The sequence below is a fragment of the Sinohyriopsis cumingii genome, chromosome 1 (genome assembly GCF_028554795.1).
Source record: "Sinohyriopsis cumingii isolate HCF-2022 chromosome 1, ASM2855479v2, whole genome shotgun sequence".
Taxonomy (NCBI): domain Eukaryota; kingdom Metazoa; phylum Mollusca; class Bivalvia; order Unionida; family Unionidae; genus Sinohyriopsis; species Sinohyriopsis cumingii.
Window position 1 is genome coordinate 87,023,749 of NC_142961.1, and position 24,834 is coordinate 87,048,582.

A 24,834-nucleotide genomic window follows, 5' to 3' on the forward strand; every position below is an offset into this window, starting at 1 on the left:
AATAAATATTAGCAATATACTTTTGGAAACATTTGGTATGATACCTCCTCGAGAAACATTTTCTTTAAGCTATTTCACTAGAAAAGGTGTTATTAATATTTTCTCCAACCTGTTAGTGAAAAGTGGAGGATACAGAAATCTATTCATTCATCTGTAAGTCCATTCATCTTGTATCTGTCCATCACTCTTTTCAATCACTTAACTTTTAAACTATGTGAAAAACTAATATGATTTGATTCACTTATGTATGAGGTCAACGCCAAGATCAGTTTTTGTTTGGGTTTTTCTCCACCTATCTTTCACATTACCATTTGTACTTAGTCATGTCTCCTAAACACAAAAAAGTGGATACATAAATTAATATTAATATTATTATTATTATTATTATTATTATTATTAATATTACTGTTATGTTATTATTGTTACTGTTATTATTATTGTTGTTGTTGTTGTTTTTATGTGGCCAAGTGGTATAAAGCACTTGACATTATTGATCACTGCCTTCTCACCTCTGTCCACATATTGAGTCTTGGGCTTGGCAAATATGTGTATGTAAGAAAGCTTGCCAATTGCTTCACATAGGTCAGTGGTTCTTACCATGGTTTTCCCTGATTCTTCCTTCACCAGTTATATTGACTGCCATGTCTGGCCTATCATGTACTGCAAAATGGTTTTAAACACCCTCTCCCTCCGAAAAACAACAAGCATTTCAATAAAACATTAATAGATTACAAATCAAATAACATAAAATGTATGGTAGATATATTCAAGAAAATAGTTTTAAAATGTTATGTTTAAAAAGGGGTTGTTTGGCATTATTTGCAAATTAAAGATTACTTTTTTTTAATGGTTCATGATGCAACATATCAGAAACTACAGTGCAGTTTCATTTAGGATATAAATGGTGGCTAGTAAAAATTCAAGCTTCATCTAGTTTGGGCTTAATGGTTGTATGGTAGTTTTATTTTTCATTTTGCTTTTTTGCATCAATTTAATATTTTCTTAGTCAGCATTTATTAACTCCTTTTGTTCTTTTTTAAGCATCATTTTCTGTCCTCAAACATTTTTTGTTCCTAGCATCATTATAATCAAACTTCTGAAGAGGCTTGCAGATGACTTGTACATAGGGCAAGAAATATGCCTATTGATTGGTGATGAAAAGGTCAAAGGTCAAGCTCACTATGACTGGGAACATTTTGTGTTGGTGTAATAGCTTTACTTGTAGAATATATCTGTTGACCGAAATATGCAGATAAGCTGTACTTAAGGCATGAAAGAAGTGTATTGATTTTGGTGTCTAAAGGTTAAAGGTCAAGCTCATTGTGGCTGAAAAGTGAGTTTCTTGACCAAACGTTGTTGGTGGCTTGCATATAGAGTAATAAGGCAACCTCTAGATTCTGGGGTCTAGAGGTCAAAGGTTACATAAGGGATTAAACATATGGTGGGCATATAATGTGCTGTTCACTGAATTCTTTGTTATCACTTTTTGACCTTTTGTATTGCAATTGAATGCAGTGTGTAACAGAATATTGTGAGTGCAGATAGTCACAAAGTCTTTAGTGGATTCCTATGAAATGTTGTACATGTGATCGTCATCAGCTGTTGATGTGCACATTGACAAATCACTTTGCCCATACCACTAATGTAAGGGTTATTGGCCTGTTTGTATTGCAGCTGAACATAGCGTATGACAGGATTTTGTGAACAAAATTTACATTGGAGTTTTTTTCAATGGATCACTGCAAAACATACTACCTGTACCTGTTATGGTCATCATTTGAAGATATTGACCAATCACTGTGATAGTGTCCTTGGTTACATAAGCTGCAAGCTGGATGTAATATATAAGGGTATCTTGGGAATGTAACTATTCTTACAGTTTTCAGTGGATTGTGTTGAAACTTAACAAGTATTATTGTTGTCGTCTGATAATATGCATGTTGACAAGTCATTGTACTATTGTTTTTGTGAAGAGTTACTGGACCTTTTTGACATTAGTTACAACTGTACGAATATATGACAGAATTTTGTGAAGTCAACTTGTCTTAAAAGTATTAATTGGATTTTTGTCATACTTGGAGTACGTTATATTATCTGAAGATGAGCATATTAACCAACCACTGTACTCATACCATTTTTGTAAGAGTTATTGCCCTTTTAAATATACAGAAGGGTACAATATCAGATGCAATATTTTGACTGCTATTTATCCTACACTTACAGATGGATTTCAGTGATACTTTGTACATTTCATTGTCATCATACAAAGATGTGTGTGTTAACCAGTCATTGTATTCACATTTTTTTATTTAGGAATATAGGATAGAATGTTGTTTACTCAGTTAAGTAACAAATGGATTATGATAATATTTGGTACACATCATACCATCATATGAAGATGTTCCACACCAAGTAATCATCGAGCTTTCATGTTTTTTGCCTGAGTTATTGGCCTTTTTGAATCGCAGTTGGATGTAACTAGTCTTATGGCTGATTTCAGTTGAGACTGTAAAGTATGCTCATCTCCATCATGGGGTAGAGGTGGGATGTGGGAAAGGTATGGGTATATTTACATCACCATTCTTCAAATTTAATTTTCTTTTTCCTTACCTTTAATTATTTCTTCATGGTTTCGTTTATCATAAATAAATTAAATGAATCTTTAGATTTGCACTTTAATTTTGAAAGGTGTTAAAATTTGTCAAGTTTCCAAACTTAAACTTTCTTAAGAACAACCTATCTGCAAGTATTGTTAAATTAAGACCTCTTTTTTATACATGGAAACATCTTTAAGGTCTTCCGAATACTTAAATATTCATCATGATGTAATACTTGTCATTTTTTGTAGTGATTCTAAGTTATATTTTACACATAGGTAGCCCCAGGAGAGGGAGGAATATTTCAATGTATATTTTTCTGGGAGGAAAATATTTAAAACCAGAATTACTCTCAGAACCCTCTATATGGTCATGTTTGTAAAACATGATTTTAAATCATTCTTTAAAAAAAGGAAAACACAGATAGAGAGAAACCGTTTTTGACATTTCAATGTATGCATATAACTAGCAGAATGTTAAACAGTTCAACATATATGATTTCCGTAACTTGATGCTTGATGCTAATGGCCAACTATCACTACTGACAACTATCACTACTTGTCTGTTTATATAACTGTCATACAGGCGATTAAAGATAACATCAGTCAGCGATGAAGTCACCATTCCACAGATTACTTTATTGTTAATTGACTGACAATAGCAATGATGATCTTATGTTTGATTGTCCTTCATTATTGCTATGGGAGAGCCCAGTCAGCTAATTTGCAAAGGCAAAGTACTCAAGAAGAACAACCCAATTCATTTGACATTAGGTAAATCAGAGATGGGTTTTGAAGAAATGAAAGTTATTACACTTCATTGTCTGCTTAAGCCATCCTGGCTAAAGATTATTAGCCAGTTTATCATCAGCAACAAAGTATTTTTTTAAGTCAGACTCTGCTTCCTATAAATGCAAAACCTGGGCTTTTTTTTAGGTAATTGGGCTTTTTTTAGGTAGTTGGGCCTTTTTTTAGATAGTTGGGCTTTTTTTTAGGTAGTTGGGCCTTTTTTTTTAGGTAGTTGGGCTTTTTTTTTAGAGGTAGTTGGGCTTTTTTTTTAGGTAGTTGGGCCTTTTTTTTAGGTAGTTGGGCTGTTTTTTAGGTAGTTGGGCCTTTTTTAGGTAGTTGGAATAATACAGTTTAGAGCAGTATGACTGTGTAAGCATGTTTCATTTTTGTTTTTGATTTTATGAAGCACATCAGCAGAGGGGGAGCATTTTATACTTTGCACTCACAGCAAACACCATATTACCTTTATTCATTGTAGAGTATGCCACTGGCAAATTAATTCAAATGTCCATTTGCCAACTGGACAATATGGACATTGGACATAAGGTGCCCATAATTATCCCATGCAATTATATATTTTTTAAAAGTGTCACGATGGAACTGACCATACCAGCTATACTAACTTTCAGCTACAAACAACATAGACCCTGATCTGCAATTGCATAATGCATTGGCAGATCAGCATCTGTGTTGTTTATTCTGCCAAATAGTTCTAACAAACTGCATAGACTCAGATCTGCCAGTTTATTTCATTTTTTTGCCACAACTCATTTCCTTCATGGAGACTTACGTCATATTGTATTCTCAACCAATAAAAATAAAAGAAAGAACAAACACAGTCACAAGTGATAATCATGTCAATGAATATTTACTTGCATTCTGTTTTACAAACTCTTTTAGCAATAATTTTTTGTGTCAAAGTCTTAAAAGAAAATCAGTTTGGACAGATGTAATTTACATTGCTAGTATATAAATATTTGTTGTAAATTCTGACCACCTTTTATCTTTTCAAACTAATGTCAGTGGTAGTAGATATTTTAAGAATTGGCTTTAGGAATCCACAAACTCATGTATATACTCACTTATAAGTCCAATTGCAAAAATAATATAGACTGATCTGCTATGGCATAATGTGCCAGCAGATCAGTGTCTGTGTTGCTTTCTTTATTGATTAATCCAAAAGAAAATGCATAGACCCAGATCTGCCAGTGCATTATTCAATGGCAGATCTAGGTCTGTGCAGTTTGCAGTTGGACTTAAAAACAAGAATAGACAGTACTCATTGTTTAAATGTGAAAAGTCTTTTTAGAGGCTCATAATCTAAATAATTTTTTTTGTTGCAATAGTACGTACAATGTATACTCACCAATACGTCGAGTCTAACTGCACATAACATAGATCCTGATCTGCCATAGCATAAAGTTCCTACAGATCAGAGTCTATGTTGTTTCTTATACTGATTTTCCCTAACAAACTGCACAAACCCAGATCTGCTGGCACATTATGCAACAGCAGATCTGGGTCTGTGCAGTTTGCAGTTTGAATCATCTTATAAGCGACTGTATATGGTACAATGTTTGTGACGCACTAATTTTACTTAGTTTGCTTCAGCTTGTTGATTTTAACTTCTTTGTTTTTGATAACAAGAGATTTGCTTATTGTAATGCACAGCCCAGGCAGCAAAAATTCAAATAAGCATCCGTGCTCCAACAGGAGACTTGGGTTTTTCATCCACTGGAAAACCCACAACTCAAGGTACTGTTATTTTCTAAATCTAATATCTGAGTGATTTTCTGTGTAGTGGCTCCTCAGATAGAGTGGAGATTGTTTCAAATTTGTAGTCAGTGCCTGGTGACCTGATTTTGTTGAAATATTCCACTCCTATGTATTGCTTTGCAATGTCTCTCATCTTTGCGTGAATTGCTGTTTTCATTTTTTCTTTGGTCAGTTCTTTTGTTATGCTTGACATTGGTATGGACACATTTCAAGCAGGTCATTTAGATTTATGTTATTTTGTTATTTCTGTATATGTCGATGGTTTGGGGTACTTTTATGTAAACCAGTACACAATTTTTATTATAAATTGAACATTCTACTAGTAATAAAAGGCAGATTTTCACATTAAAAAAATGAACCTGTCTTGTCCAATGAACATTCCTTGCCTGATTTATTTATTGGGAAACAATTGTTAATGTGAATTGGACAGCTTTGGTAGAACAGAGTTAAAATAATTCTTGCTGATGACAGTTACTGCATATACTCACTTATAGGACGAGTCCAACTGCAAACTGCACATACCCAGATCTGCCATCACAAATTGTGTAGACAGATTTGGATTTGTGCAGTTTGTTATAGTAAAAGTTAAATAGATCATGTAGGCATTCAACACCAACGATTCAGTGATGAGTTTCATTTTTTGAGAATTTGATTCTACATACCTTTAAGTTGCAAGTACTCACTTCATTTGGATTCTTATACATCCACAATCTACAGGTAGGTTATTTTTTTAGATGCCCCAAGAAATGCATATGGTAAAATCAATGTTAAAGTATGTAGACATTTTTGGATAAAATGAACCTTAAGGTGTGATCCAGTACAATCCAGATTGAATGTCATGTGCTATGATGTCATGATGAAAGCTACACATATTGATAAACAAATTCGTACTACACTTAATTGTGATGATTCCACTAGAAGTGCTCTTTTCTTGACCCAAATTTAGTACCTGGCCACCATTGTAAAAGACCATAGAGATTGATAATTTTCATTGGGAAATTTCTTGATGACAGTTAAGGTGTGGAGCATTCAATAGCCAGAATTGAGCAGACTTTGGTTAAAGAAAATTAGTGTTACAATTTTAAAGAACAATTTATATTTAATTTAAAATGAGTTAATGCACATACATGACCAATGTGACTTTTACTATAGGAGTAATCAGTAGAACAAAGAACATAGACTTTGATCTGCAGGTGCATTATGTTACGGCAGGTCAGGATCTATGTTGTTTGCAATTGGACTTGACTTATAGGTGAGTATGTATGGTATATTATAAGGTTGAATGTTTGTAGTCTATTAGACATGTAACCATTTGCACAATTCTTGTATTTGTTTGCCCAGTAGCTTTGGCTTGATCTTGTTCTAGTTTTCATGTGTAGTAGTGATCCTAGTCTCACAGTATGCACAAAAGCAATTAACTTTCAGAAAATTAAATCTAAATTGTTAAAATTTAAATCACATAAAACTCAACTCTGAGGCACAGATAAGAGCTTAAGTTTTGACAAATGTTTGTATTGAGAGGTGTCCTTTATGTAGAGGCTAAATATGATAGGTAAATGAAGGAAAGGGATTCAGATATATCAATCTTTCCTTTATGAGCAAGCATCCAATTATATGGAGATGTTTTGTACTGCAGGTATCACTGAATTCTAAATGTTAAAGATTATATAGATAGCATATATACTTTCTTATAAGTAAAATCCAACTGCAAACTGCACACATCCAGACCTGCTAGCCAATCTGGGTCTATGCAGCTTGTTAGGAGTCATCAGTAAAACATACAATATAAATCCTGATTTGAAAGTTTATTATGTGACAGCAGATCAGGGTCTTTGTTGTTTTGAGTTGGAACCAACTTGTAAGCAAGTATATACTGTATACATGTATATTCCAATTTTTTAGTTTATTGATACTTTTCTTCCTAAAATTTCCTTCATTCTGAATAAAGTGCAGAAAACTGGTGACTTTCCACTGTCATTGCAAGAGGCAATAGTGATACAAGGTGTATCTAAGCCTAGAAATGACCATACAGACCCTACCATATATCACCCCATATCAATAACAAGCTGTGCTTGCAAAGTCATGGAACATATGAAAACATGTATGGTATCATGAATCCAACAAATGACTATCAGACTTTCAGCAGTTATTCATATGCAAGAGAAACACAATTGTCTAATCAAACTTGAAACATTTACTAGATAACATTTCATAAATATAGAACATAAAGTAGCCACGTTTTGGAATTTTGGAAAAGGCTTTCAAAGTACTACATATACATACTGAATGACCTATTGGACCTAGGTCTAAGGGACTGACTACCTATTTTTATATCTTAATTTTTTAATGAAAGAAATTTCAGAGTTACTGCCCTTGCTGAATGATATCTTAGGGTTTTGGGTATACAACAGGGCAGCATGTTGTCTGTAATCCTTTTTATTATCAGCAATAATACCATATAGAAATGTTTTAATTAGGAATTGACTGCTTATTATATGTCAAAAAGTTTTTGATCTGGTTAGATCATATAGAATGCATGATGTTGAACATCAATAATACATACACCTAGAGTTTTAGAGTTCAGAAATGTGGAAAAGAAAATGTGAAACTTGTTTTACACACTTCTTCTATTTACAGAGAATTTATGATGACCCCCAAACTCTGTCTTGACAGTTTTCTTGTCCCTCTTTTCACCACCAGCTAACTTTCATTCTGCATATTATTTAAGGGACATATGTTAAAAAAGACCAGGATTTAATATCAGTTACAGCAAAGACAGACTGGGGAGCAGATCAAAATGTTTTACTCTAATTTAGCAGGTCACTAGCCGGATTACCAAAGCCCTAAAAATAATGTTTGCAAATTCAAAATGTCATCAATAAATCCTCTAATTTTTCTGAATAAATTGAATGAAATCAGAGCCTCTTATCATGTCCATACATCTCTTTATACATATATACAGTTGGTTTATTGAAAGATTGAGACATGGTTGCAGATGTCATTGCAACACTCCACAGAACTATCTCAAGCCTCCAGTTTTACTACATAAATTACAGCCATACTCAAAACTTTATCTACTTTGAAATCTCTTGAAAAACTAATTCAGTCATCTTTTCCAGTGCTTTTTACTCAATGGAAACCGTACATACATACATACATACATACATACATACATACATACATACATACATACATACATACATATGTAATTACTATTTTATATAAATGTTACAGACAAGAATTTAACACTTCATCAAATTACCAAATGTCTGGATATCAGTCATTTCCATATTCAAACTGGTAGACCTGTTATAACCAGACATTCAGATGAAACCCTGATATCTGAATTTCATCTTCAGTTTTTTCTGGGATTTTTGTTCCAATTCTGGATACTGGTAATTCATTGACCATATCTAAAATTAATCAGCATTAGGTTGCCAATACAAAACAATTAAAGCAAACCAAAAACAGACCAATATCTTGGCAATTTTCTTCCCAAGTAGCAGGCTCAACCCCAGCTGAAAATTTCATAAGGTGTTATTGTAAAAACCACTGGGAGCATGAGCTGCTGATTTTTAATACCTTTATAGTAGACATACCAGTACTTTTCTCCCAGCACCACCAGTTAATTGACATGAACAAATTATAACTTTCAGATTTCAGGAGCAGCCCATAATTATGTTGCTGCCAAAATAACTACTAGCCAGTTCACCCCATTTTTTTTACATATTGACTAAAGGACAAAGCTGATCATTCATTAATGACAAGCTGATCATTTTGCTTTATAAGTTATTTGAGAAACTGAATTCTGCTTGGATAATAATTTTTTATTTTCTCATGCCATTTGTAAAAAGCTTGGGACATGGTATTTACATCTGTATTCATCAGTCCATCCACCCATCTGTTCTTTTATGCATTTGTCCATTGTATTTTCTTGTTCATTCATTGTAACCTTTTGTCATTTGAGATAAAAAAAATTAAAAACTTTATATATCTACATAATCAGGGTCCACATTTAGTGTCTCAGCTTTAAAGTTAAGGTCAAAGGTCAGCATTTTCAGTCCTTTGTATCTTATACATCTGTATCACTAATAGGATGAAGTTTGGTAGTTTTATACATGTCAAGATTTTGTCTTCAAAATCAATGTCCAGATCAAAGTACTGATTTTTATAACCTGCAATAAGTCAGATGGTATTATATTGTGATTTTTTATGTTCCTCTGTGTGCTACCAATTTAATTTCTGCACAATAACTCATGGTGTCTGTCATCTATACTTTCCAAACTTTGTGGGTGGGTTGCTGTCTGGTAATTAATAACCCTATGGGCTTTGGAGTCAAAAGGTGAAAGGTTAGGGTTGTGACTGAAAGAATAAAAATGGTTTTTGCATAATAACATACCTTCACCAGCCTTTGTGCATGGCTTATGCTTTGGGTAGGAAAGAAGCATCTTGATTTTGGGGTTAAAAAGTCAAAGTGAAGGTTACTGACTGAAAAAGAACAAAGGTTTCCATATAATAGCATTAGCTATACATTACAGACCATGAACAAACCTTATTGATGGCTTGCACATGGGGTAAAGAATAAGGATAATGATTTTGGGGTCAAAGAATCAAAAGTCATTTTCACTTTGACTATGAAAGAAAAACTTTCTGCACAGTTTTGAGTTATTGATCCTGTACCTTCACCAGAAAGGTCTGTGGATGACTTCACATTGGGTCAGAAAGAAACCTATTGTTTTTTTATGTCAAAGGTCAGTAGTCAAGGTCAGTACTACTGATAAAAGAGATATGTTTTTAGCATCTTAAGTTAGTTATAGACCACAAACATTGACCAATGTATTTGGAGTGCTTAAGGTATGGAACATGCCTGTTGATTTTGGGGTCAGTAGGTCATTGGGGCACAATGAAAATTGTGTTCAATGTCTGTTCTAGAGCTGAACATTTTAGGGGGAAATCTATAGCCCCACCTCCTATTTTGTCAAAAAGGGTGGTTATTTTCTAAATATAGTGAAAATGTAATAAAGTTGACAAAGGTATGGTTTGAAAATATGTGATTTTCATGCTGTTAGTTGATTCTTACACCTGATGTTTTAGAAGTTAATGCCCAGAATCATACATCATAAAATAGGCACTGATTTAGCAGAACAACTTTGCTTATAGAGTAAGTTCATTGACAAAACTTTGTGGATGGTTTGCGCTTAATGTAATAAAGACACATTAAATCCTGGAGGCTAAAGGTCAGATATCATGGTCATGGAAAGTTTAATAAGAAAATCATGGTTTCTACACATTAAGTTTATTGCAAGACATAATTTGACAAAAGGCTGAGGTCCTTGTGACCCACTGATTAGATATCTCCAGTCAACTATCCCCATAGAAAACAAGACAGGCAGATAGTGTGCCGATTCTTGATACACTAATTTTTTTTAAGGTTTAAAATTCTAAAAGCATTTTAGGCACAGAAATGAAACTTGGTACTTATATAAACATCACTTCCCAAAAAAAAGTTGAGTTCTGTATTTGGTATTATACTCACAAGATAGAGGTCAAAGGTCTTCAGCCTGTGAGGAAGGGACATAAATTCACCAGATTTGCTTGTGAAAATATAACCATCAAAATAGTATTGAAAGTCAAATTGTCAGCCTGGTACACATGTGGCCATGGTGGGGTTAACATGTGATTTCATCAGAATGTTAGGATGGTGATGTACAAAATGTTATAATCATTCTCTCTTAAAAAGAACTCATTTTTCATTTTGCCACCACATCCACATATATGACTTAGAAAAAGATGATGTCATCAACTGAAAAATTATGTCATGTCCCAAATGGGGACATTTTCTGTTATACTAACAGGTTAAATTTTATGATGTTGGGCTGCTTTGTTTAGAAGATATTGTACTTGTGCTAGAACTGTTTATTTAAACCCTCATATATAATGCTGTTTAAATACAGTAGAAAATTGATTATCAATTGACAGATTGTGAATACTTTTTAATCACCCCATAGACTTCCTCCCAGTATGAATTGCACTCAGCTTATCATGTTCAAATTATTCATAATTTTAAATGCATTTATTTTAAATAGGTTTTTCAAGTTCTCACTATTTTTACACAGCATTCTCAGTGATACATGTGCATGTGAATTGGAAAACTGGAAGAAAACCATGTACAATGCATAATTTATACAAATAATTTTTCATCCCAAATCTATGTCACATGATGAGTAGTCTGAATAGTGATGTTTTACTGTAAGTTAACATATATGTACAATTTGTACTTGCTTATAAGTCAAATCCAACTGCAAAGAAACATAGATCCTGGTCTACCATCGCATAATTTGCTGGCAGATCAGGGTCTGTGTTGTTTGTTCTACTAATTACTCTTTGCAAGCTACATTGACCCAGATCTGTCTATGCATTATATGATGGCAGATCTGAGTCTGTGCAGTTTGCAGTTGAATTCAACTTATAAGCAAGCATGTAGAGAATGCTACTTTTTTGCAACTATGGTACAAGCCATTATAATCAGTTGTCTTGTGTTGATAGAATTTTTTAATTTGCATTGAAATAAATCTTGTAAGCCATAACAGGATTAGCAACCTGAAATGTATATAAATCTAGTTAACTCCGCATGCTTGCAGCATAAAATATCAATGAGTTAATAATTGAAACACTCTATTGCAGGGATCGTCCTGGGCTTCGCCAATGTCGCAAATTGCGATTTTTTTTCCTTATTGGCGACAAAAATATCCCATCTGGCGATTTTTTTGGCGACAGACTTTTTGGTTATTTAATTTGTACATACAATCATGGATTTTGACTGGATAAATTAAAAGGGAGAATGAAAGGAAGCCACAAACTTGACTAAGCAATGCATTGGAAGCAATCTGTTACACAAACGATCCTTTGTTCGTATTGACAACCCCATCTTTACAGTGCATTGTTACATCATAATCTGCTTATGCTGACATCTGGGCTGAGTACTGTATGCTGTGATACAGTCAATCATGCTACCGCACTATACCTACAACTGACCAACTTCTGAAGACACGAATAGAACAGATACAATTGATTGAATGGCTAATCCTTCTGTTGTTGTTGTTTTTTTGTTTTTTTTTACATATACCAATACAATAGTTTTGCTGAACCTTCGTAGAAAACTGATAACCTTTGAAGTACCGACTGTTGCGTATAAATACAAAGCAAATGGAAAAAAATCTCACCACAATTATATCTGTCGCCAGTGCAGCATTTTACTCATTGATCTTTTCCTTTTGCCATCAATCCGTGTTATGGCTGCAGAGACTTAAACTCTGCAACAAGAAATAGCCAAAAAAAAAACAGTTTTGCATAATTAATAATAATTATTTATTTCTCAAAATACAGGAGTGAAAGAATCCCTAAATTGAGTGTGAATTTATGCTTATATATACAGTCCAATATTGCCAGGTGTTGACTCGTGTAAGTTTCATTCGTGGGAATGGAGATCCTAGTTTGCTTGTCGAGAAAATTTATACAGCATTCAGTGATCATTCTTGGGATTTAGGAAGCAATTCACTTCAAGCTTTGTGAAGCTAGCCATAAGGGGGAGGGGGGGCTGCCGAGAGACTACTGGTGTCACCTGTCAGCACTGTAGACTGTGAACGTGGATTCAGTAAGATGAACCTCATAAAAACTGACATCAGAAATAAACTCTGCATCTCATCTCTCGAGAATTTAATGAGAATCAGCATGTACAGATGTGAAAAATTAGACTTTGAAACTGCATTCAACAAGTTGGCAGCCCTAAAATCGCGACGAATCTTCATATAACACTTTGTAACATTTTGTTAATGCTTATTGTAATTAGAGTATTAACTAACCCATCTTTTGTAATTTTCATTGCCTGTTACACTAATAGACTAAATTAACACTTCAAAAAATGTACACTACTTGTTCTGGCGACACTTTTTGAAAATTGGCGACAAAATATTGAGGTTGGCGATTTTTTTGGCGACAGCTTTTTAAAAGCCAGGACCATCCCTGCTATTGTATCATGTTTTCTGTCATCAAGTTTGTTTTATATTAAGATTTTTCTATACAGTCCAAAATATTAATGAATGACAGTGTAAATTTCACATAAGATTGCAGGTTTTACAATCAACAGTGGCAACAGTTTTAATCAAAATCTAATGTGATTCATGACATAAACATCACTGATCATCGCTCATTTAAGCACCTTAGATATTTAAAAACCTCAGATCATGACCTTAAATTAGAAACAGAATGAACGTTTGATCCTTTTTCAAACTTTAAGAAAACAAATCATGTCCTTCATCATAGGATATCAGATTTGTCATGCCTGATCATTTCTTTTTATTAACTGCTTTCTTAATTTTCCCATCTTGTACAGTGAAACCTGGTAATAATGAAATGCTTGAAACAATGGATGTCTTTTTTGTATAGAAAACTTAATTAAAATGGTGATAAGTCCTAATTAAAATGGTGATACATCTTAATTAATTAAAATGGTGATAAGTCTTAATTAATTAAAATGTTGATAGATGATAGTTAATTAAAATGGTGATAGATGATAGTTAATTAAAATGGTGATAGCTGATGGTTAATTGAAATAGTGATAGATGATAGTTAATTAAAACGGTGATAGATGATAGTTAATTAAAATGGTGATAGATGATAGTTAATTAAAATGGTGATAGATGATAATTAAAATGGTGATAGATGATAATTAATTCAAATGGTGATAGAGAATAGTTAATTCAAATGGTGATAGATGATAGTTAATTAAAATGGTGATAGATGATAATTAATTAAAATGGTGATAAATTATAAGAGTTTACTATAATAAGAACCATCATCAGCACTGGTAATTTACAATATTCACGTATTCACTTGTATCCATATCTGTTTGTTATTAATCGGTCCTGCTGTACAAATGCTCAGTAGACAGGTTTTCATTGATATGGTTTGTATGTAATTAACCATCCTCCCTATAATAGTTTTCTCTTCAGTTTAACTAATTAATGTAATTATTGCTAATTCTCCATCAGGACCTTTACATGCTGAGTCAGAAGGGGCTACAAAGGAAACAGAGAGTCCTGTCAAGAAAACTAAAGCCAAGGAGGCTCGTAAACCTCAGGTTTGCTTTCTTTTTTACAGGTTCCCAATAAAGCAAATCAAATTTCTTTTAATTGTGGTAATGTGCTACTGGCAAAAAGATCAAGTATGTTGAGATTGTGAATTAAATACTAAATTATAAACACTTAAAGATTTCCAGAAATGGATAATAGAGAATGTGATAAAGATAATAAATGTAATTATTATTATTTCTCTTTTGCACAACCTCTTTACATATTCTTCTGATGTATTTTACCAGAGATAGGACACTTGCCACAACCTTAAATCTAATAAACTGTCTGCAATGACTATGCTATTCCAGTCAGTGCCACTTTAATTAGTAGGTCTGGCCTTAGGAATATTCCTCATTTCTTTATTATGATTATTATTATTATTATTATTATTATTATTATTATAGCCAACACCAAGAGCCAAGCTGGGCATGAAGGCACTGAAATTCCTGAAAAAGGGGCAGCCTGTAGATGATCAAGTGATTGTAGATGTTGTTGTGGAAGCCATTCGCAGGGTTCCCAAGGGAACAGGATGGATACTCGATGGCTTTCCTGCCAACTACAACCAATCAAAAGTCCTGGAAAAGGCTCTTAGTGGTTTTGATGCTGCAGAAAAGGATGCAGCTAGAAAGGGTCTGAAGCAAAAGAAATCTGGACTAGTGCCTGACCCCCGTCCCCCTCCCCCACCCCCAGAGCCAGCCAGTGGGATAGATGTGGCAATCGTGTTTGATATTCCAGATGATCTTTGCTTAAGAAGAGCAGCAGGAAGGACCAGTAAGTTGTGCAAAGGCCTTTTATTTAATGGCCTAGGAATAGAAACTAGATTCACAGTCACTAGTCAGAGCCTCAGTACTACCATAGTACTAATTAGCTTCCACATTTTAAAATGGATATATTGCATGACCATACATTGAAGAATATAATAAACATCGGATGACAGTAATCCTAACTTGTCAACCATAAGATCAATGTAGTATTCCCTGCAGACACAGTTTATTGTGAATGAATGTATCAGTTATCCAGACAAAATTTCATGTTACTCCTGCATCTCTAGATGGGTATGGATAGCCAATGTTTTTCTGTACCATTGCCATACTAAATCCAAGGTATTGCTCTATAGGGCTGATGCATGTAAAATTTGAATTAAACTTTTATGAGGTATTCCATTTGCATTTACGTAGAAGATATGGAATGCCAGTGAATTATTTTTTAATTTTTTAATGGAAACAATGTTCTGCCAAAAATAAATCTTTACACTTATAAATTTTCATCTATCCTTGAGGGGGACAAACAAAATTATTTTTCTTTCTGTTCCTTCAAAATTACCATTTTTCTTCCATGATAGACCAGGGGGTCAGCCTAATGAGTTTGTCAAAAACTTGGGGGTAGGCTTATTATTAGACAAAGACATACTTAGTAAATATTTTGCAAAATCTTGCACACATGTGAAGCAGGCTAATCATCAGAGAATTATGGTATATAGAGTAATGCATAAAAACCCTCAGTGTCTAGTCAGGCCCATAGTAAAATAAAAACTGAGTATACAGAATTGAATTTAGATTCAAAACCAGGAAAAATATAAATTCTGTTTAGAGTTCTTCAGCATTGTTGAAATCTAGCTTGTTTATAAAGATACAGACAAATATAAAATAATACTAAAATATTGTGACTCTGACAAATTCTTGCTATTACAACTTGGTAACTTTAAATTTGCTTTGATTTGGTATTGTTGTCAATGTGGCTGAATTTCATATCATATATACTCACATAAAAGTTGAGTCCAACTACAACAGCCCAGACTCAGATCTGCCTTTGCATAATGCACTAGCAGATCTGGGTCTGTGCCATTTGTTAGGAGTAATCAGTAAAACCAACAGCATAGACCCTGATCTGCCTATGTGTGATGCGACAGTGGATCAAGGTCTATGTTGTCTGCAATTGCACACAACATATATGTGAGTGTAAGCAGTATGCACATTTTAGTTGAAAATCTTTGACTAATCAACAGTCAATATTTTATTGGGTAGACTGACCATATGTCAGTTATCCATTGTATTCACTCGTACTGTCTGAGGGTGCTTCCCCAAACCTACACCATTTTCATGCAGTTTATTGCCATTTTTCTTAAATTAAAGCCAGATCTTATATTAATCTAACTTTGATATGTGACAGATTCACAGATAATGCCAGTATATGCCAAAGCTATTACATCAGTTATGTTATTTTCAACCAGTTTGATACATTTTGTGTCTAATGGAAATGATGTAAATGACCTTTCTTGGCTGGTTTGCTAAGTATTAAGTTATCTATTGGCATATAATAAAATTACGAAAATTATGATACAACTTTTTGAGACTAGTAAACATGAACATGATGGTGGTATTGGTGGTGGTGATGATGATGATAATAGCAGTGATACTAATGATGATGAATAATGATGATTATGATATAAACAGAAGCCATACAGTCAGAAAAGGAGTATCAGGAAGAGTTTAACCCACCACCAGAGGGCAGTGTTACAGGTGTTGGTAAAGTAGAGAAAGTTCTACCTGTGGATGACCCATCTTATGACCAGGAACAGATTCAACACAGGTATATTAATAATCTCATTATGCTTTACTTTTACACCCCACCCACTACCCATTTCCTGGCACGTAATAAGTACCTTTCACTAGTTAGAATTTTCCATTTTGAATACTTTTTGCTCCTGGTGATTTGCATGTGAACAGTTTGGTTTGGTCCTAACAGACAGATGCAATTTGTCCACTGAATGGAAAAACACCTTGAATATAATACAGAATCCACTGCTAGAAATGTGTGTGTGTTGCTTATCAAATTACATCATGTGGATGTCATGCATCAAAGAAGGATTCATTGTAGCTTCAGTGACTAATATAAATTTGTAGCAAATTGAAAGTTCATTACTGTATCTTTGAAAGGTTTAAAAGCTGGAGAAATAGTAATAATTATCTCACATTGGAGTATATTTAATGCTTCAGGAATGGTACTATTTTATCTTCCGTAAATGTGTTTGAGCTCTTTCATCCTTTTCTGGCCATTTCTTTTAACACCTGAGTTATTCTAAAAAAATAACCTTGAAATGACCATGATGCAGTGATATAATGCAAAAAAGGGGAAAGTACCGATTGAGTGGGTGAATCAGAATCAAATTCTATACAGTTTTGTAAATGTAAAAACTGAGTCTTGTAAAATGCTGTTATCCTTTCACAGCATGCTTTTAATAATTAAACTTATGGTCCTTGGAACTGATTCTTTTACTTATTTAGGATTGGTCTTTAATTAGAAAAGTTATTATCTTGAGCAGTTGTCTTCTCTTTGGCTAGTGTATATGTTTTAATTATTTATTTCGTCAGATTTTTTTCCTATTAATTGCAAGCAGAATAATAAAAAAATTGCCGATTCAGTAAACCAACACTCAGTAAAAGACTTGACTATAACAGTACTCAATAACAGACTAATACTCAATAACAGACTCACTATATATACCAATAATCACTAGCAGACTCACTAGACCAAAACTCACTAGACCCATATTTAACCACTTTTACAATATATCAAAACATGGACACAAAACGGCTGCAAAAGTGATATTAGTAGAAATATTATATGTTCTGGTTATAACTGAATAACAACTGTTCATGAGGGTTAATTGCCTAAATTTATATTGTTGTTCATTGGGACCATTTTATCAGTGTCAATAAAAACAATAAAATCCAGTCTTGGCTGACCAGTACTCAGCTGCTGGTCTATGTAGCACTTTACTAAGTACATGCTTTATGGTTGATACGTGACTCACCTACTGATGTTTTGATCAAAATGAAGATTAAAATATTGAATATTTTAGACAAGTTAAACATTTTGCAAATTCTTTCATGAGAAAAAAATACTGATTTCTCCCTGCACTCCTCAATATTAAAATGCTTTACACAGAAGAATTTAGTCAGATTGTATGAATATTGATTATGAGATATTAATATATCGTGTTATAGTATATATTAATAAATATTTTCATTAATACAGATATCAGATTCATTTCTTACAATAAAACCTTTGGGATCAATAATATTTTCTGCTATTTAAATAAATTTCCCCAGTGAGAGATATAATGTGAAATAAATTTGACCTAATACCTTTTTCTTGCCTTATTAGGAAGATATTATTAAAATCAGATTGTCAGATTATAATTGTCTCAGGTTGTAATTGTACAGTTGTTGTGCAATGATCTAGTGAGTATGTGTCCATTGTTTGTTAATCCTTAAATTAAAAAAAGCACTTGAAAATAACAGTGCTGATGCCCATACAATTTGTTGACAAAACTTCATTTTGACAAAACGTCATTTCCTAAATATCATAACTAGCTTGAAAAACTTTGTAATTATCTGATGAAGTTAAAAATAATGATTTCATGTTGTAAGAATTGATCTGCATTTACACATGCATACATATACTTACAATCCAGTTTTGTGCTCCATATCACAGTTTTCATGTCAGTATTGAATCATGTCTTACAGGATAACTGGCTTCCTGGATTCATGGCCCAAACTGGAAAAGTGGTTCAGCAAATTTGGCACACTGCACCATGTTGATGCAAATCAGGAGAGCAGAAGTGTCTACCTGGAGGTGGACAAAATTCTGGAGGATACTCTGGCAAAGGTGAAAGTGCATTAGATGTATTTTTTGGTGACAACTAACCTTCCTATTGATAGTATGAGAGTTTAATTAACACACTCACCTCACACCTCTATGGTCTAAACACTGATCCCTGGGGGCCCCAAGTGGCCAAGTGGTCTAAAGCGCTCACCGTTCCGGATCACTACCATCTCACCTCTGTCTGCATGGGTTCGAGTCCAAGGCTCGGCTATCGCGGTTACGTGGGAAAGCCTGTCAGTAGCTTCTCATGGGTCGGTGGTTCTTCCCTGGGTTTTCCAGGGTTCTTCCTCCACCAGTTCTACTGGCCGCCATGTATAGCCTATCTTGTGCTGAAAAATGGCGTTAAACCCTAGAGCAACAACAACAACAATGACACTGATCCCTGACTTTTTGGCACACTAAGGGGTAATGGTTGTCCATCAAGGATATATATTTTTGGAGTGTTCTCTGGTTTTCCTACTTCAGCATGCAACATGGATTGTCATGAAAACCTTTACCTTCAGTTTGATTTACCTTAACTACCTTTAAAATTGAAACTATATGAAAATTACATGACACAAAATTACATTTTGTAAAACTAAGTTGAAATATAACTACAAGCACAGGTGTGTGCATTTTACAAATTTTACATTTTAATTTTAAAAATGTTGTTCTCTGATAACATCACTGATATATGCATCTAATAAAGTTCTGATCCATATAGAATGAATATAGCCAATAACGGAATACCCACCTCATGTTGCAATAATCATGTGCTTTCAATAGGTGTGTTAGTGCAATGGCTAGAAGAAGCAGTACATTCCTATGCAAATCATGACAGGTTTACCATGGGTGGCTGCCACTCACATTTTGCCCATGTCCTGTTACATTTCTTTAATAAAACCTGTGTGTTAATTCCTCTAAAGTGCTTCTTAGTCGTCTTAGTGAAATCTCACAAAAATAAGGGAAACAATTAACACCTTAAAACTTCTGAGAACTTCCAGGTACATTATGGGGATGTTGATAAATGCCAGAGTTGATCTCCTTCAAAATAATCTAAATCCAAATGAATCTCTACAGTTAGGATTTTCTGAGTTTGCCAACTACTTTCACTTGACTACTGCGTTCATCATTTTTTGTAAATAGTGTGTGTTTCAAGTAATGAAAATGATGTGATGTTTGTGCCAACAGTTTTTTCTGTAACTTGGGCACTCATTGGAAATCTTTATATTCTTTATATTGTACTGAAGGATTTATGTTAAATTTAATACTTGATTTTGCATAAATGCATTACGTCAAAATCAGAAAGATTGGTACATTTTCATTTTTGTATGCCATTAAACACAAATTTAAGTTGATTTCAGTACTATTTCATCTAAGGATTTTGAAATCCGAAGCATGTTTTTATGCATACATAATGTTTTGTTACTATTTTGAATGGGTGTGACTATTCCTTAATACAAATCGATGCCTGAACGCACAATTATCCATGTTGATGCCTGAATGCACAAAGTACCATGTTAATGACTATATGCAAATCATTGTCTTGTATTGACCAAAGTGTTAAAAAAGGAGAATGTTCACAGAATGAGCTGGTTGTTCAGTATTATTTACCAATGAAGATTAGGGGAAAATGTCCTTTTTTCACAATTTTGCAGGCAAACAGCATTCCACAGATGGTATGAGAGATGTTTTTTCAAGTCTTCAGTTGAAAAAAAATTGACCTTTTTATCTCTATTTTATATTTTTTGTAATTTGTTTGTTCATGGATAAAGTGAAATGAAATTTTTCTTTGGTGTCAAAGTAAAACATGGTGCTTAAAGAATTTTTTTCTGACATAAACTCAGAGCACGTCACTTTAATAAATTTACTTTCCCAAACGTGTGATACCATTCTCATCTCTTTACCCTTTACTCAGGGACTTGAATACAGGTAGTTTCGTTGTTGAGCTGTTGACATGAATGCACAAGAAATCTTACATATTGTTCAGTTGAAGCTTTTATTACAAAACTTTTATTACAAAACTCATGGTTCATATGTTGTTTTTTTTATTCAATTTCCATCAGAACTAATTTTGTCTTTTGAAAGTAGAATCTTTATGTTTACTAATGTCACAGTACACTGGACCTGTAAGACCTACCTATGCCATCTATCTGTGGAATCAGTGTAGAATCTTTATGTTTACTAATGTCACAGTACAGTGGACCTGTAAGACCTACCCATGCCATCTATCTGTGGAATCAGTGTAGAATCTTTATGTTTACTAATGTCACAGTACAGTGGACCTGTAAGACCTACCCATGCCATCTATCTGTGGAATCAGTGTAGAATCTTTATGTTTACTAATGTCACAGTACAGTGGACCTGTAAGACCTACCCATGCCATCTATCTGTGGAATCAGTGTAGAATCTTTATGTTTACTAATGTCACAGTACAGTGGACCTGTAAGACCTACCCATGCCATCTATCTGTGGAATCAGTGTAGAATCTTTATGTTTACTAATGTCACAGTACAGTGGACCTGTAAGACCTACCCATGCCATCTATCTGTAGAATCAGTGTAGAATCTTTATGTTTACTAATGTCACAGTACAGTGGACCTGTAAGACCTACCTATGCCATCTATCTGTGGAATCAGTGTAGAATCTTTATGTTTACTAATGTCACAGTACAGTGGACCTGTAAGACCTACCCATGCCATCTATCTGTGGAATCAGTGTAGAATCTTTATGTTTACTAATGTCACAGTACAGTGGACATGTAAGACCTACCCATGCCATGCATCTGTGGAATCAGTGTAGAATCTTTATGTTTACTAATGTCACAGTACAGTGGACCTGTAAGACCTACCTATGCCATCTATCTGTGGAATCAGTGTAGAATCTGTATGTTTACTAATGTCACAGTACAGTGGACCTGTAAGACCTACCTATGCCATCTATCTGTGGAATCAGTGTAGAATCTTTATGTTTACTAATGTCACAGTACAGTGGACCTGTAAGACCTACCTATGCCATCTATCTGTGGAATCAGTGTAGAATCTGTATGTTTACTAATGCCACAGTACAGTAGACCTGTAAGAATCAAAGATGACAGGGACCTACCCATGCCATCCATCTGTGGAATCAGTGTAGAATCTGTATGTTTACTAATGTCACAGTACTGTGGACCTGTAAGAATAATAATAATAATAATAATAATAACAATAATAATAATAATACTTTATTTATAGAGGGTGACTCATTAGTCAAGGACTATTCTCCCTTGAGGCCCTCTTAAGGAGAGTATAACAATGCACATTATATGAAGATAGCAATAATTAGTGTTTATTTTAACATTTTTAGTATTAAAATACTAAATTCCATTTAAAATCAAAGGTGACAGGGACCTACCCATGACATCCATCTGTGGAATCAGTGACCAGAACTTACATGAAGTAACTGGATTAAAATATAGATCAGTTTCATTTTGATTGTAAATCATGGTCATGAGTGCCCTGATAAGACACTAATTCCCCAAGCTAATTGACCTGTCACACAGGAACCAGTACACATCCATTGAACCAGTCATGTATTACAGGAAGAATGTGTGAGCAAGAGATGATTTAGTTTGTATATTTTAATGGAGCATTTAACTCATTTTTGGGTATATCATGCAATGGAAATGGGAGCTAAGTGCCTTTACCAAGGATATACAAGCTGACTCAGCCTGGCCTGGGCAGGTATTGAACCCATGATCACTGGATTATGAGTCTGATATTCTACCAACTGAGCTACATAGCTCCTGAGCAAGATATAAATTTGTCCTTTATAAATAATAAAGAACAGGTGAACCTATGAACAAGGTCCTCAGCAGGGAACTAAATATTAATCAGCTTATGTGGTTGTTTTTGGGGTAGATTATGATAAATATGTTGTGTCTGGTCACTCAAGTATTTTTCAGTCAGATTAGATCAAAAGGATAGATCTAGTTTTGGAATTTGGGGGATGTTTTCAAGCCTAACGGGCAACTTATTTTAGTATCCAGGAGGGGTTCAATCTAAAACTGAAGGGGCCCAAAACTTCAGGATATCAAATCTTTGAACACTGAAACATGCTATAATTGAAGAGCAAACTATAATCTATGTCTTTATTTTTTGAAAAGGTTCAAAGAAAGTTTTTATTTTAAAATGCAAACCTGAAAAATCAGCTAAATTCTGCAATATATGGAAAAGTCTGTGAGTGTGGTCAGCAGTTGTAGCATTTCTTCTTTCACCTTGCAGCTTCAAGGCAAGGACAAGGAGTCATCCCCTGCAGAACCAACAGAGACCCCCAGGGTAGAAGAGAAAAAAGTAGAGGTAATGGTGTATAAAATCAATTCAGAAAGTGCTCATGGTGCATGCAATCAAATCTTCCCACCAAAAAATGCTGAATGATCCTGCTGCCTATTCATTAGCATAATGGTTCCTTTTAATGAAGTTGAGCATTTGCCTCTTGAAAAGTACCTTTTTAAAATATATTTGACTTTTTAAGTATATTGTGAAAATTTCATGACAGCTTATGGAAAATGTTGTAATTTTATTAATATAAAATTGTTACATGGTACATGCTAAGTGTACCATTCATTGCTCTTGTCTAACTCCCCCGTGTACTTCCAGATGTGATTACATAATGATTCACATATACAGTGGAACCCCGCTATAACGCGCCCCGCCATAACGCGAATTCGGATATAACGCGGTCATAGCATGGCTCCCGAAATTTCGTATATTCATTCACACATGGAGAAAAAAATTTTGGAGAAAAGTAAAAAAAACAAAACAAGAAATTAACTTCATTTTGGGCATGAGATTAGTTGTGACTTTTAAAATAATATGATCGTGGCATGGTTCCTGAAATTTGAAATTCATTTACGTGTATTTTTATCGGACCGTGAAAATATTTGTTTAACGTACGAGAAATAGTGTGTAAAATGTTTATTATAATTTGGTGGAAGAATTCGCGTATGACTTTTAATAATAAACGATCGGAACTTAACAATTTATCCAGGTTCTTTAAGTGATTTTGGAGAAGTGATCGTGTATGAATTCTAAAATAATACGATATATATAACGTACGAGAAATAGTGTGTACAACGCTTGGCTTCTGAAATTTATCAATTTGAACAGGTTGTGGTGAAGCTCCGTATTCTACTCTAGAAGAGAAAACTGGTTTCATTAGGTTTTTGAATTGTTAAGCCGAAGTAAACATTATCGGAAGTATTACTTATTACGGATCCATGAGTAAAGCCAGTAAATCGTCTTTGTGATTGTCTTCCATGAATTATGTATACAGTCGTTGCTCAAACAATAGCCGACATGGGCTTCTTATTTAAGTGCAATCACAGCCAAGCAGCAGACAAAGCTGTGGTTGATACAAGAGTCGCACAATTTAATAAACATGAAAGGACGAAAGCCGCCAACATGTATGCTGTGCTTGGCGGTGTGATCAAACAACAAACAGTTGAAAGTAAATAATATCCACTTTATTATCTGTAAATTAAAAGGGTATGAAATTGTACATCCGTTAAGCTTAATTTTGTTTTATATAAAAAGTGATTCGTAACCATTTCAGGCCTTCATTACTTAGTTATCGAGCTTTATCTGTGTACGTTGTTTGCTTATATAAAAAAATATTTTACTGTTATGGAAAAGCAAGTTCAAAAACGCAAGTCGTTTTCTGCTAAAGAGAAACTGTATGCCCTAGATCAACTAAAGAAGGGCAAACAACAAACTCAGCTTGCCAGAGATCTAGGAATTAGCGGTATGAAATTTGTACAGACACCGTATGTAGACCCGGGAATAGCTGCATGCAATGACCGTACGATATCAGACGGCAAGTAAATGGTTTCAATATTTTGTTCTACCTATATTTTAC

General features: G+C 34.0%; 1 protein-coding gene across 3 annotated transcripts in view; it reads left to right on the forward strand.

Moving 5' to 3' along the window:
• Positions 1-24,834, forward strand: part of LOC149807291 (sperm flagella and cilia-associated protein 2-like) — a 122,196-nt gene that overhangs the window by 28,840 nt on the left and 68,522 nt on the right. For 2 of the 3 annotated variants that reach the window (XM_089964851.1, XM_089964859.1), the window contains exons 15-20: positions 5,057-5,140; positions 14,212-14,300; positions 14,697-15,063; positions 16,746-16,881; positions 18,822-18,963; positions 23,202-23,276. In XM_089964851.1, the coding sequence (XP_089820977.1) occupies positions 5,057-5,140; positions 14,212-14,300; positions 14,697-15,063; positions 16,746-16,881; positions 18,822-18,963; positions 23,202-23,276 (893 nt within the window). The remainder of the gene's footprint in view (positions 1-5,056; positions 5,141-14,211; positions 14,301-14,696; positions 15,064-16,745; positions 16,882-18,821; positions 18,964-23,201; positions 23,277-24,834) is intronic. The other variant, XM_089964867.1, reaches the window with a different exon arrangement.